The sequence below is a fragment of the Pagrus pagrus genome, assembly GCF_965226575.1.
Source record: "Pagrus pagrus genome assembly, chromosome: 6".
NCBI classification, from domain to species: domain Eukaryota; kingdom Metazoa; phylum Chordata; class Actinopteri; order Spariformes; family Sparidae; genus Pagrus; species Pagrus pagrus.
In genome coordinates this window covers 32852215-32866639 of record NC_140190.1, presented here as the reverse complement: position 1 = coordinate 32866639, position 14425 = coordinate 32852215, and the positions used below count along the sequence as shown (strand labels likewise).

Below are 14425 nucleotides of genomic sequence, written 5' to 3'. Positions count from 1 at the left end.
TGAACACTTGAATTGTGAGCTTTGGCTTTACATCACAGATGATTTACTTGTATAGTATGAGTAGGAATCAAATAACATTTCTAAAATGCTACAGTATATGCCTAACTTTAAGGAGAAAACATGGGAATTGTTTGGAGTAAGAGTATGCCTCCTGATAAATGGTGAGCTCCATTAGAGCTGTCTAAAATATATTAAATGTTTTATTTTTATTACCCTGTAAACATTACCTCGCACATGGAAACATTAAAAATGAGGAAGAGTAGCCCACCTCTTTAATCATCTAAGTAAATCAATAAAGAAAACCCTCATACATCAATACAACACACAAAAAATGACTTGCCTGGAAAACTGCTAATGCAGTCTTTAGTAATACTCTTTTCATCATGTTTAAGCTAATAACCACGTTAATTCAAGCCCCTATTCAACAGGTCTGGTGCAGTCAATGTAATTTACAGTAGTTCTCCACCCCTTCTCTCTGTGAACCTGATCCTGGTATTAATCTGTGATTCATACTGCTGCTTGCCCTATTCTGCACAATGACAACAACAAGGTAGGGATTGTTAAAATTGTTTAAATTAAGAGATTTGTCATCTAAATTCTTACACACAGTGTCATGGATAACTAGTAATTTCGGGCCCTCATGATAGCTTTGTTTCCATGCAGGGTAGGGTCTTCTCTAGCAGTGCAAGTGTAACACCAATCAGGAGGTACAGAGAAGCAAAATGCAATTTTACCTGAAACAGGAAGCAGAGAAAACATGGTTTAGATGAGAGGGTGCTGAGTCACATCAGTCTTTGCGTTAACATAAACATCCCTTGGCTGAACTTTTTTATTTCCATAATTGCCATCATGTGGTTTCTTCATGCTTCACCGCTGATTCAGTTAAGCAGCAGTACCTCCGGGTTAGAAATGCTGCATTTCCTACACTGTTTAGATGTTCTCTATAATGCAGCTTTGGTCACCTCAGATAACTCAGTCTTGGAATCTCAAAAACTGATGACACACCAGAAAGTTGAGGCTCCGGAAAAATGCCCCACAGGAAGAAAACACACAGTGGAACTTCAGAGTAATCATCATTAGGAGTATGTGGCCAGCGTGTAATGGAGCATGGGAGACAATGACATTTAGAGAGGGTGCAGTAGCTTCTGTAGCTACTCTGTTTTCCCCCAAGTTTATCTCAGGATCACATAATATTCTCTACTGTCTACTGTACAATACACTCTTGAAAAACATACTGGATTCAAACTGTGCATATACAGGTCACTTGATGGACAGTGTAGCAACATAAGCTAAAGTGTTCACAGTCCGGCCTGTTCTGTTGAGTGGTGAGACAATGATGACAATCTCAACACCAAAAAACACAGAAAGTCCTCACAGAGCCTGGCTTGACGTGTCTTATCAAAAAGCAAAAACATACATAGTCTGTACTGAATATATCCCCAAAAAAAAGCACAACATAATTTCCACCCTAAAAAGGAGCCTAGTTTGCATGGCTGATATTCCCACAGTTATGGCTACTCATACAGTGGAGGGATAAACTGCCACAATCCTAAATAAATAAAGAAATGAATAAATAGCTCAATAAATACATAAATATGCCATTAAAAGCACCAAAATTGTTTTCCTAAAACAAATGTAAATGTAATTATGTAAAATGTGACATAAATAGATATTTCTGCTTTTATTTGCCTCTGTATTTATTTACTTTTGTATTAATTCACCTATTATTTATATTCCCATTTAATTTTCCAATTTTTATTTATTCATTTTTCCCTTTTTAAATGTATATATTTATTTTTTTGTATTCTTCTCCCTTTGCATTTCCAACCATATTTATTTCCATATTTGCTTTTATATTTCCTTATCTATCTCTTTTTCCTTTACGCAAACAAACAAAGTGTGTCATGGAATCGACTTGGTCGATCGACATCAGTGCATTGATCGACTAAACATGCCTTGATCCCACACCAGTGACCGGCCTTGCTCACTGTGGGTCTTCAGCTAAGGAGAAACTGTCGCAATGTAGAACATGTTTATTGTTTTTCCAACTTACTCTGCACTTTCTTGGGCACCACAAAGTATTACGGCTTCAGTAGCTTGGATAATAGTCATATAGGGCACTGAATTTGATGAATTTATTGTTTAATCAACCACAAATGAGACGCAAATTAGGTCGGAAAAACAACAGACACTGCTGTAGCTGAGTGTCTCTGGGGGCTAGGCCTCATTGATTACTGTACGACATACAACTTTATAACTTGTACTGAAACACAACTTTATAACTTTGTTAACAAATTTTGGTGAAACTGGGTCATACTGTAGAGATTTAATAACTTGGGAGTTTTAGCTAGAATTTCTTGGTAGACAGACAGCTGTAGCGTTACTTCCCTGCTGAAAAAAAACAGATGGACCAGCATGGAAAACATGCTGGGGTAGTTGGTGGTGAAGTTGTCCACCAGCATGGTTTCATAAATAATGCTGCAAAGTTTTGCTGGGGAAACTGCATTACCATTTTAGCTCATTAGTTCATACATATTTATGCAGACAGTACTTACATGGCTCTTGTAGTTTACTGTCTTTGATAGTTCGTCTCTAAGTAAAAAACAGCTGAAATACAAGAGAAACTAAATAGAAATACAGTATAATATATATAATAATATGTCTGATAATTAATAATAATAATAATTATTATTATTATTATTATTATATAATGATATTAATAGGAAGAAGAAGAAGAAAGAAGAAAAATAAATAATACATTGTTCAGATAAATTAAATTATTATGTGTCATCTACCATTCAAATCTCCATTCAAGACAATTTAGGTATTATTATTAAACCCAACCCGTTATGTTGCACAGAAACGCCAACTCATACAGCCACTTTTCATCCTGGAGCTCTGTGGTGTCTCTCCCTTTGCTTTCCATAAACTGACAGATTTCCTCATGTAACTCGAAACGTTCTGTTCAGCACTTTCCCTCAACTTAGCCATCACACCTCTTTGTGATAGGGCATGTCACCACATTCACAACTTTGGTGGTGATTTAACCTTTCGGCTCTTACAAAGTTAACTGTCTGTGTTACGGTGCTCATTACATGTTCCATTCTCAGGGCTTTACCACACAATGTTTCCTGTTGTATGATGCAGTAATAAACTGTCAGTTCACCTGCTTAATTCTCCTCCCACATCATCTCCTGCATCCTGCCCCCTAATCCACTCTTTTCACCTCCATCTGTCATCAGTCCTACCAGTTTGTCCCAAGGCAGCTTCATTTCATTTACACATTAAGATTTTCCTGTGGTTGTGCGGTTGATTTAATTTGCAAAATTTCCTCTGTAATGCATAAACTGGAGTCAACTCCAAGGATGAAGATTGACAGCTGGGCCGTATCAATTGTGTCGCTGCTCTCCTCCACAGCAAGGGAATATGCAATGAAGTCTTTTCCCTTCCATCAGCTGTTGTTGTAGATTGGTGGCTAGCTCACATGAACAATCAGCAATAGTCTTTCTGCTTAGACTTACATTTTAAAATGCTTGCTTTTTGTCTGGACACACGATGTCACACACTTTAATAATGCATCACTTCACAAACTCTCCCTCGGTAAATGGCCGGGCTGATTTAGCTATTTCTTCTGCTACAATAGACCTAGCTTTAACGGCAGCCTCACTTTGAGATTTGCTTTTGTGAACATGGTCTGCAACACCAGACTTCCTTTTACCTCTTCTACCTTCTGGAGCTTCTGCTGTATGTCCAGATCCTTGTACTTGTCCTGGTGTTTTGTTTTGACAGTGTCATCTAAAGTTATATCATTTAATTATGGCAACATCAGCTCTGCACACGACACGAAAAAAGTCTACCCTTTATGTGAGTGAACAAATACTCTGCCTCTCACCTGTCTTGCAAGTCCACGTTTCGTTTGACCATTTCTTTTAGGGGCTAGCTTAAAGTTGACTCACTCATAGACATTGGAAAATGAACTGTGAGGTTTGGATTGAGTGCAGCAGACAGTGAAAGGGTTTCCACCAGCAGCATCTGCCGAGCCACCAGCCAGACCAGCGGCACAAAATGTCACCTCAAGCAATGCGACCGGCCCAAGGATACAGGAAAGAGAGGCGGCATCAGAGTTAACTGACCCAAATTGGACCAAGAGCTGTTCCTCTACCAAGCCTTCTTCTGGCTAATTTCCGGTTTCAGGAGAATAAGTGGATGAGGCATGACTATGGCTCACTCATCAACTGGAAATCAGAGACTGCTGTGTGCAAATCTTCACAGAGACGTGGCTAACTCCTGACATCCAGTTACCATCACTGGGAACCTATCCTGGTCATCACACATCACCACCCTGGTTAAAAAACTTAATAAACTTAATAAACTTGTGAAGGCTAAATTCCGGAGCAAGATTCTGGTCAAGTTTTACAGAGGAGCAATAGAAAGCATCCTGACTGGAAACATCCCAAACTGGCATGGTTCATCACAGCCCAGGACAGGAAGCTCTACAGCAGGTGATTAAAACCACCAGAACATCACTGGTACCATCTACAGAGCATCAGGGACATCAGTGAAGTGAGATGTCTGCACAGAGCCCAAAGATACTAAAATACAACACCCACCCAGCCACAGTCTGTTCACCCTGCTGCCATCTGACAACAGATACAGAAGTATCTGCTGCCAGACCACCAGACTACAGAGCAGCTTCCCTCCTTAGACTGTGATGTTACATTTACCTTGTACCTTTAATCTTCTATAAACTGACCCAGACAGCAGGTTTCGACAGATGTGACTGTTGATTAATTTCTAGAAGGAAATCGCAGCTCTGAAACCATCCTGGACACCTTTTAACTATTCATACAGACAGCATTTTTTGATACGAGCCATCATGTCATCATAATTAATGATGTTGCCGACTATGTCAAACGCACCTCAAGACAATAAAGTGCACCACAAGATGACAGCATTCCTACTGTCTTCCTTTAAGGTCGTTTGAGATAGGTAGTTCTGTCATGTTGGTAACAGCTACTAGCTGTTAGTTAGCTTAGGTGGCAGCGTATCCTCATAACCACTTAGTAAGAATGTGTTTTAAAGGCCTGAAGTTAACTCAACTTCTCCAATGCATGTGTGTGGCTTAGTTTTTTTTCTTTTTTTAAACTTATAGCTAATAGCCAAGAGTAAAATGTTTCCATCTCTCTGCTGTAAAAATAGCCTAATAAATGATATACTGGACAGTGTTTGTAGGTGACACTTGTTAGCTGATAGCTGTATTCTGTCAAGGTTGTTGGTTATGAGTGAAGTTTCGCTCATGCGATGTGTGTGCGTCTGTGTATGTGTGTGCATTCAACTGTCCAGAATTAATTAATTAATTAATTCATCAATCAAACATTTTTTTGCTATTTAATGTCCATTCTTCACACTTGTCGTTAAATACATGATACTTGGCTTTGACTGAGCAAAATGTTTGACCACAGTCTAACAAAAACACAGCCAGACACACAGAGAGAGATACACTGGACTAAATAATAGACAGCAGTTCATTATGCAGACAAGCTACACTTTTTTCAACATGTTCTGTTCTTTGAAATTGGGTTCTCACCAATCGATCTTTCATGTTGCAAATGGTCGTTCATTAAAATTGATATGGGTGAGTTGGTTTGGATAATGCTTAATCATACAGAATGAACATTTGTAACAGCCCTTCTTTCCAGCATTCTGCCATTATTAAGTGACAACAGTGGTGTTTTCAATCAATATAGTGGCAGACACTTCAACAAGATAAAAATTGTGCATGATTACGAATTAGAATGAAGCAGTTGTGTTCTGTTTCCACATGTTTGGGACTACAGGGACACAAAGACTGGACTGTGACATCACACGTGACACCATTTGTGGAACCATGACATTGTGAAATGACGACGACTCTGGACTAGAGGCTCAACGCATATCTGGAAGCTGACATCTGTCACCACCAACAAAACCAACAGGAAGCCTAGAACCCCAAAAAGGCTTGAAAGATTGAAAGGTATGTCATTTTAGGCAGTAGTTTGCGTGGGTTAGTTGATATGGAGCACTGGAATTATCCTTTTTCTGGTTTGACAGAAGTGCTACTGCATTCCCATGAAACAAAGAAAGACTTTTACTATTTTCTGCAGAAACGTATTTATTCTAGTTAACTGTTTAAATTATATGGAGTTTTTCTCTATCTTTATTCAAGAGATCAGTCTTTCGATTTAAGAGCCTGATTTAATGATTTTTTGCATAGTTTTTCCTCAAAGCCCTGCCCTTGCACTTAAATATCCTGCTTGTGCTCAAACAATATGCTTGCAAGCAAATATATTGTTGCTGGCACAGATTTCCTGCACTCGAGCTTCAGCCCTTCTCCTACTCTGGCTGCTTCTGCTTGTGAAACTTGTCCTCTCAGATCTATCCTGCCCTCTGCAATTATTCTGTGCAATAATCCTGTCAAAATGTCGCAGCCAATAGAACACCACATTTAGTATTGACCAATGAAATGATCCCTGCCTCGTTGCAGATGCAATAGTTTGACCTCTTAGAGCGTCCAGTCATTACACATTACAACCAGCAATCAAAATTAAAGTTTTTTGTGACATTTAGCTCAAGTAAATATTGCTCATATTATTTATTCATATCTCTCTGTCACATAATGTTTGGTTAGTAACTTGCTGATACCATAACTCACTCTGTTATACATTTGTCTTTACAGGTATATTCATGAAGTGACCTACAGAGCCCAGTGAAGTCAAGTTATAAAATATGTGTTGTAAGGAGCTAACATTATGGGTAAACTGTTGGCATGAGCATGCAGCATTGTATACTATTACTATGTCAATTATTATATTACAGTAAGTTAATTACTAGCATGTGGGATGGAAAATGAAATGAAAAGTAAAATAAAACAGATGAAGATGTGAAACATTAGTCAACCAATTATTTATTTTTTATTATTATTGGTGATGAAGTTTAAAAAACAAACCAGTACAGACAGAAGAACAAAAGCAAAAAAATTAAACAACAATGAGAAAGACAAAATTGTCAATGATGGTCAGAAAAAACAGACAACAGTTAAACATATCACACCAACCAATTATTTTCTGGTAAAAAGACAACTAACTAACCAATCCAGTTGAGCATTCAACAGTTGTAGTAAGTAGTGGATGCGGTATCTGCTGTCCCCATGTGTTTTCCTGACAACGCAGTTCTGTTGGACAGTTTTCAGCATAGGCAGAAACCTGCCTGGAACAGACTATCCTATATTTTTCTGTTAACATAACTTAGGGAATGAGTGATCTAATAGTACAGTAACTTGCTTTTATGTTGGAAAACCTGCTCAGCAAGTATCTGTAGCTACTGTGAAGACTATACTGTGTCTGTTTCAGAGCAACTTGGATCAAAGCAATCGGGAAGTCAGTCAATTATTGCCATATTTCTGCTTTTAAATGTCTGTCGTTGCTGATTAAATGTTTGATACCCTTTTTAAATGCTGAAGAGAATATTGTATAACTTGTATAGCAATCTGTCATCACCATAATAAAGTTTGACTGTGAAATATAAATGTTTTTTTTGCTTACTTTATTTGCTACCTGTAGTAAAGGATTACAAGAAAAACATTTTGACAACTTCATAGTCAGGATGTTAAAGTTTTTCTTTATCACCTGTATCACTAACAGGACCCTTACTACTACATTTAAAAATGACCAAAACTCTCCTCAAAAATAAAACAGTAATCATAAAAATCATCAATCTGTGAGTAAGTAATGCTCAACGTATGAAAAGCATAACTTTAATGTGAATTGTCCAGATCATGTCCACCATCGAGGTGAGGTGTTTCTGGTATACTGAAGCATAAGCTGGTAATGGAGTTCTCAGGTCACAGTGCTCATCCTAACACATCTTCCTGTGGATACCCAGACTTTCCTGATGCTGCTGGCTGCTGTGATGTGTTCGGGTTGTCACTTGACCGCCAACCAATGACCTCCTCTGATGAGTCCGGGAACACCTGAGCCTCATCACACCTCACAGTTTATCTGTAAAATATGGCAGAATCAGCATTACTTGTGAGACAAATGCATAAAAATATTACAATCTACTAAAGGCTTTAACAGCTCACTGTAGCAGGTAACTGTAGTGATGTCTCAAATGAGATGATGTTCATGTATGATTTTAACAAATCATTTATTCAGTCAAATATCGAAGAACAAAGTGATTATACAAAACATACTGTGACTTGTGTTGTGACATACCAAAAGCTCCTACACACAGTATAAGGTCCCAGTGCAAAATTTAACAAGTGAGACTTTAACAAGAAGTACTACAGTAACATGCAGTGTATCTGTGGATCAAAATAGCTGTATTAGCAAGCTTACTGCTGGGTGCAAATCAAAGTAACACAACGTTGCCACGTAACTTCAGGATATCATTACTGCACAGGGTATATCTATCAAGTAAATGTACAGAAAGCAGCAACACGCACCCACTTACCGGCAGAGGATCCGTTGCGAGGCCTTGTAACAGCTAACGTTTACGTCCTAGGCCAGCAACTTTTCAGGCAAACAGTGTTGGTCTGTTGGTTTCCAACGATGTTCAAAACAATCCTGATTTTAAAAACTAATTTCTCTTCTCCCATTTCTCTGCCATCTGTGCTGCCCATGGTTAAATTTTAAGGCTAGAAAAGAATATGAGGTAAAAGAATGGCCGCCCCTACCGGATGCTCTAAGTGGTTAAACTAACGCATACGCAATGTGGCAGGGATCATTTCATTGGTCAACACTACACCTGGAGAGGTGAGGGCTTAAGGTCGATAAACAATATATTTGAGAGCAAAAATCTCAAATTGAAAGACTGCGCTCTTGAATAAAGTAAGGGGGAAAACGTGAAAGGGAATGTAGACTTAAAAAACAAACTTATGAAACAAAATATACAGGTTTAGTCACTTTTACAAATAAAATATTGATACTAAAGGTACTTGTTTATCTGTACATTTCTTTTCAGTCTGCTCCAAGGGGTGGCTTGGCAAAGAGAAACAAATTTGGAGGAGATACAGCTGTGGGCCAGATGAGGAAAGGCTGGGAGGTATATCAGCAAAAAATCATGGACATAAACAGACCAAAAAAACCAAAAACAAATACAACCCACTTATGGTCTATAAAACTGTTTTTCAAGTGTTGTTTGTGTTGTGTTACTGTGTTGCTATTTATTAGACTTCTTTATTAAATTAACGGTTATGAAAAACAAAAATTCCTGTATTTTGTACATTCCTGTACATACATACATGACACAAAAAAACATTGCAGTATTTTTTGTGTGTTGGCTTTTATTATCACAATAACATTCAATGTGGTTGTCCAACATATGTTGTGTTTGGTGTTGGCTTGACCAGCATGGACCAGCATGACCAGCTTGACCAGCGCCAAAGACACAACAAACTGTATGCTGGTCATGCCGGTCACTAGCTATACTGTATTGGTATATGCTTTTTTTGAGCAGGGTTGTTGCTTAGCTAGTTAGCTGTACAGCTTTTAGTCTTATCAGTTGACTTTGCTCGCACTCTGAGCACCAGGAGAGTATTATTATTTACTCCTCTAGCATAGGAGTTTAACACAGCTGAGAGGAAGAGGTTTTCAGGCCTAGGCTGGGGGGCTCCCAGCTATAAGACCACTACTAGCTAATGCCAGCTGACGCTAAAGTTATCAACAGTTAGCCATTACTTTAACAACAAGTAAAGCTAAATGTCCATCAAGGAACTCCATAAATCACTCAGAGTTCAGGCAGAGCAGCTCGAGCACATCAGAGGAAAAAACAGAAAATATTTTCTCCTTAAAATACGATCCAGATCAGCCCCAGTAAGCCACCCTGTTGAGCCCAAGATTGTAGATGTTTTTCTCTGAGGATTTGTTTTGTCCACTGCAGTACTGTGCTGTGATTGGCTTGGAATAACAGCCCTGTCATACGCATAATAAAGCAGAAATGCATATAGAAAACTAAAACAGAAACACAGGAATAAATTAGTTAATAATAAATAAATAAATAAATAAATAAAATTGAAAATGAAATGAGAAAGTAAATAAATAGCTGAATTAATACAAAGGTAAATAAATACAGAGGCAAACTGAAACAGAAATATCTATTTATGTCAAGTTGTATAATCAATATTATTTTTGGTGCATTCAATAGCATATTTATTCATTGTGCTATGTATTAATTTATTTTACTCATGTTTCAGTCCTCCATAATGATGTGCCTCTAAACATCAGCACTGGAATGCTATTTGGCCCAAATTAACTCAGGTACTGTGGGCGTACTTAAACACAAATGTGAGGTACTTGTACTTTGCTTGAGTATTTCCATTTCATGCAACCTCAGATTTTTACTTAACTACCGTTCAGAGGGAAATACTGTACTTTTAACTTCACTACATTATTTTAATTGTAATATTTACAAGTTGGACTACTTAACAAATAAAGATGTTACATAAAAATGATGATCATCTTATGACATATGCATTGTTAAAGGCTAATGAGTCAGTAATAAAAATCTAGTATAAGTATAATTATAATAACTCAAGGTTGCATTTTTATGCACTAAATACCTTCACTTTTTAACTTTAAGTATATTTTGATAATAATACTTCATCATACTCCATCATTTGGCCATCAATAAAACACTGTTTCATATCTTATACGAGAACTGACAGACAGAAGGGAGACAAAAGGGTGCAGTGAGGTTCCTGTGTGTCTATGTAATACCAGTCAGCAGCTTTGGGTTGATTTTGCGTATTGCCGGGTGAAAAAAATACAGTGAAATTGAATTGTGGCACAGTAATCAGGTAACCTTCATAACAGTAACATTAAGTTGAAGTGCTAACTTGCAGTGCATCTCTTTTGGTCTGTCTGGGGTCTTTACATATGTGCTGGCATGGCTTGACCTTTTTTAGCACAGCCTGTCAGGATTTGCATCTCCTTCACATCAGGGCTACCCACTTGACAGTGTGATTCAACTGATGACTTATAAATGCAACGGGCTGATCCTTGGCTGTGACTAGTGATCAAAAGAGCAGCTGTTAACACACTGAAAATAAGCAAGCCACTAACAAAGTTTATTTGGTAATTTTCTTTGTTTTTCACAATAAAATGCCCCATTATTCTGTTGTTGGAAAAGCTTTAATTATGAAACAGCACACTCAGGAAAACATAGGTTTTCAGCAGCAGTAACTTAACACTACTCCCCAAACAGCTCATAGTCAACAAGATGAAACAGTAAAATACAGCAGATGTCTGATACAAAGAGGTATGCAGGATAGAAAGTAAAGTGATTCAGTAAGAAGCTACAAAGTTACTTAGAGCCACACAGAGATTTTTTAAAATGTCTTTCTCTGGTCTCCTGCACAGACATGAGTTGAGCATCACAACACAGGCTTGTTTGAGGGAGAAGGGGGTCATCCCGTGTGAACATACATTCATTTGCGCAACCACAAAATGAAACTTTCCAGCAGCAACCTATATGGGCATGATTACACTCTTTAATACTATACTACACTTCACTTCCCCACCCAGATTTATCATGCCGGTCCAGAGATTTCAACTGGCAACCCTCCAGTCACAAACCTCTGCTCTCTAACCTTTAGGCCACCACAATGCCCTTTTCTGGAAGAAAACAACAGCAGACATCAGCCTCCACTACTAACGTTTGAAACATAACATTGAAAAGTAATTACAGGCGTTGCTGACCTATGTCTATACTAGCAGCTGTTGTGCAGTTAAATTCTGCATGCTATAATGCTACAACTGCCTACATGCCACAGGTCCCGTGTCCAGCGGAGTAATAAGCCCCACATGGAGACCCACTGTTTGGATGGGTGAGGCCAGGAGGAACCAGTGCCTAGTGGGATCAATTTTATCTAAAATGTTGTGATTCCTGACGAATGGTGAAAACGTTTGAATGTCCAGATTGACCCTGATCAACCTCAGTGAAAGATGACATCTGCATGTGGAAGGGGTAACAACAGAAACGAGGACAGTCTCAGAGGCAGCATGGACATTGTATGCATTTGGCTGATGGAGTAATGGATTCATTTTGTATGCATCAATGTCTTACGGTTTGCTGGTGTGTTATAGCTTTCGTTAGCTTGCTGTTAGTGTGTGCCATTTTTGCTGCCTTTGAAACCCTGCTCTTGTCCAAACCTCATTAACTGACTGGCTTTTTATGGCAGACTATGGTGTCTATACACTGGTAGGTCGTAAGAGGATAAATATATAGCCTATACTTTTTTAATTATAACACAGGCATAGGCCGTTTTTAGATCAAACCAGACAAAACATATTTCATCTTCAAAAGAGGGAAAATAATTGTTGGTCTTACATATTTGTCTTATGATCCTTTAACTGGACCAGGACAAATACAAATAAACAGCCCTGTCACATCAAGAGCTTTATTTCCACAATTATCATTATCCACAACAATCAATTAAAAACAGTATATTCACAAGTTCAATCTGTGTCACGTAGGCCTAGCCGATCATCTAATGGAGCTGTATGTGATGGAGGGGCAACATTAAACTTATTTCTTCTCTACAGCGGCATCTGAGTTGTTGTCAAGTGACTCTCTGCTCAGCTGTGGCAGTTTCCAACGGGACTGCGTATACAGGGGGACTGCCTCCACCAGCTGCAGCACTCTGTTTATCTTAGCGGCGCTCTACTCGAGCTGCATGCCGGGACAGGAGGCCCTCTGACGGCCTATCATTCTAACACAGCCCGCTGGCTTTAACTGCGGCCATTTTCTGCTGACTAACACACGCGCGCACACAATCTCTCTCTCTCTCTCTCTCTCTCTCTCACACACACACACATACACACACACACACACACACGGACAGAGGGAGGCTTGGGGCGAGCTTCAACTTGGCCTTTCGACGTCTCGCGTGACGACAGGCACCGGGGGCAGACGGGCCTGCCGCTGCACGATCTTCTTCAAAAGCCCCAAACTCAATAACTTTCAACCGCGACTGCAGAGCTCATATGTGTTCACCAACGCATGTTGTTCGCTTACTCATGCGCCGCCAGGGGTCAGAAACCACAGTGGGATAAAGCCTGTAAAGCGCCAATACGCCCCGTTCTCCTGCACGGAGGCGACGTTACTCCAAACTTCATTCAAAACTGTAGGACTTTTAAGTAGACTTGTTTCATGTCAGACACACTCATCGTCTCATGTGATACATAAAATGCTCTCCCCTTTGGTAGTCTTTTGACAAATTCGGCGTATATATAATACTCAAAATGAGCGTTATGTCAATAAAATATCAAGTTTAATAACCGCTTGACACTGCCGCACTGCACTGTGTGCTTGACGGAAGACGCCAATGGGAAGAATGGGCGAAACCGATTCGAAAAGTTAATATTACAGGAGAGTATGTGGTGTTTTGTGTGTAATGTGTTTGCCGAATTTAAGGTTGGATCCTGACAATCAACACCGTTTTCAAGTTCTGTTGTGTCAGACGCATATATTTGCAGGTGTGCAAGGGATATTTTATTTGCTAGATTTTTAAATGAAATTTAGCAATAGATAAAACTATAAAGGCAAATCTCGCGTACCGGACTACATGTTCGGACGCTGCAACAAACTATCAGATGAGGAGGAATAGAGAAAAGACACTTGCTGACATTCTGGTTCACTTTCAGCTGCGTAACTGATGTCACTCATTGACTCTCACATTGCGTCTTTCATGGAAAACACGGAACAGCACACCAGTAGGAATGGACACTCTACTACGTTTTTTACTGGAACAGGTTTAGTCCTACCATTTCGAAGCCAAGCCGCCACCGGGGGAAGTTAAAGCGGATATCAACGCCTTCCCATCTTGCGCTGTCGGTCGTTATCATTCCATATTCATTTCCATCATCGTGCGCGTGCCAGGTGAAGTAAATCCGCGGTGCTCGAGACCAGAAACGTCCCGCGTCAAGCTTCGGGCTCCACGGCAGTAACCCCCCTCCCTTCCCCTCCCCTCCCCTCCCCTCCCCCGCCCGGTAGGCTGCGGCAGAATAGAGTTGTGCTACATCCACCTTCTCCCTCCTGCCTCACTGTTCCTGTCCTCCTCTCACACTAGCCTGCTGTGTTTTCTTCTATTCCAGTCCCTTTTTATCCTTTCATTTATTTATTTTTCACTTCTTCTTCTTCGTCCTCCTCGCTGTCTCTCCACTCTTCCCTGATGGCAACAGACACATATCTCTCCCCTATATAGTTCTACACAAAGTTCGCAAAGTAGTAGGCTACACTATAATGTGATAGCTGAAATGAGTAAATCCAACTTTCTCTGCTGAAAAGGACCACTTACAGTGCACTTAAACCTCATAGTAAGCAGACCGTGAGTTAGTCCCTTTTTCAAACTAAGGCTGTGAGAGGGAGGAAGAGATGTGCCGATTGT

General features: G+C 39.5%; 1 protein-coding gene across 7 annotated transcripts in view; it reads right to left on the bottom strand.

Annotated features, from left to right (window-relative positions):
• LOC311258777 (nuclear factor 1 C-type-like) overlaps nt 1-13976 on the bottom strand; it is a 109797-nt gene extending 95821 nt beyond the window's left edge. For all 7 annotated transcript variants that reach the window (XM_084355361.1, XM_084355359.1, XM_084355358.1 and 4 more), the window contains exon 1: nt 13803-13976. In XM_084355361.1, the coding sequence (XP_084211487.1) occupies nt 13803-13883 (81 nt within the window). In that variant the 5' untranslated portion in view covers nt 13884-13976. The remainder of the gene's footprint in view (nt 1-13802) is intronic.
• Between the last annotated feature and the right edge of the window lie 449 nt (nt 13977-14425).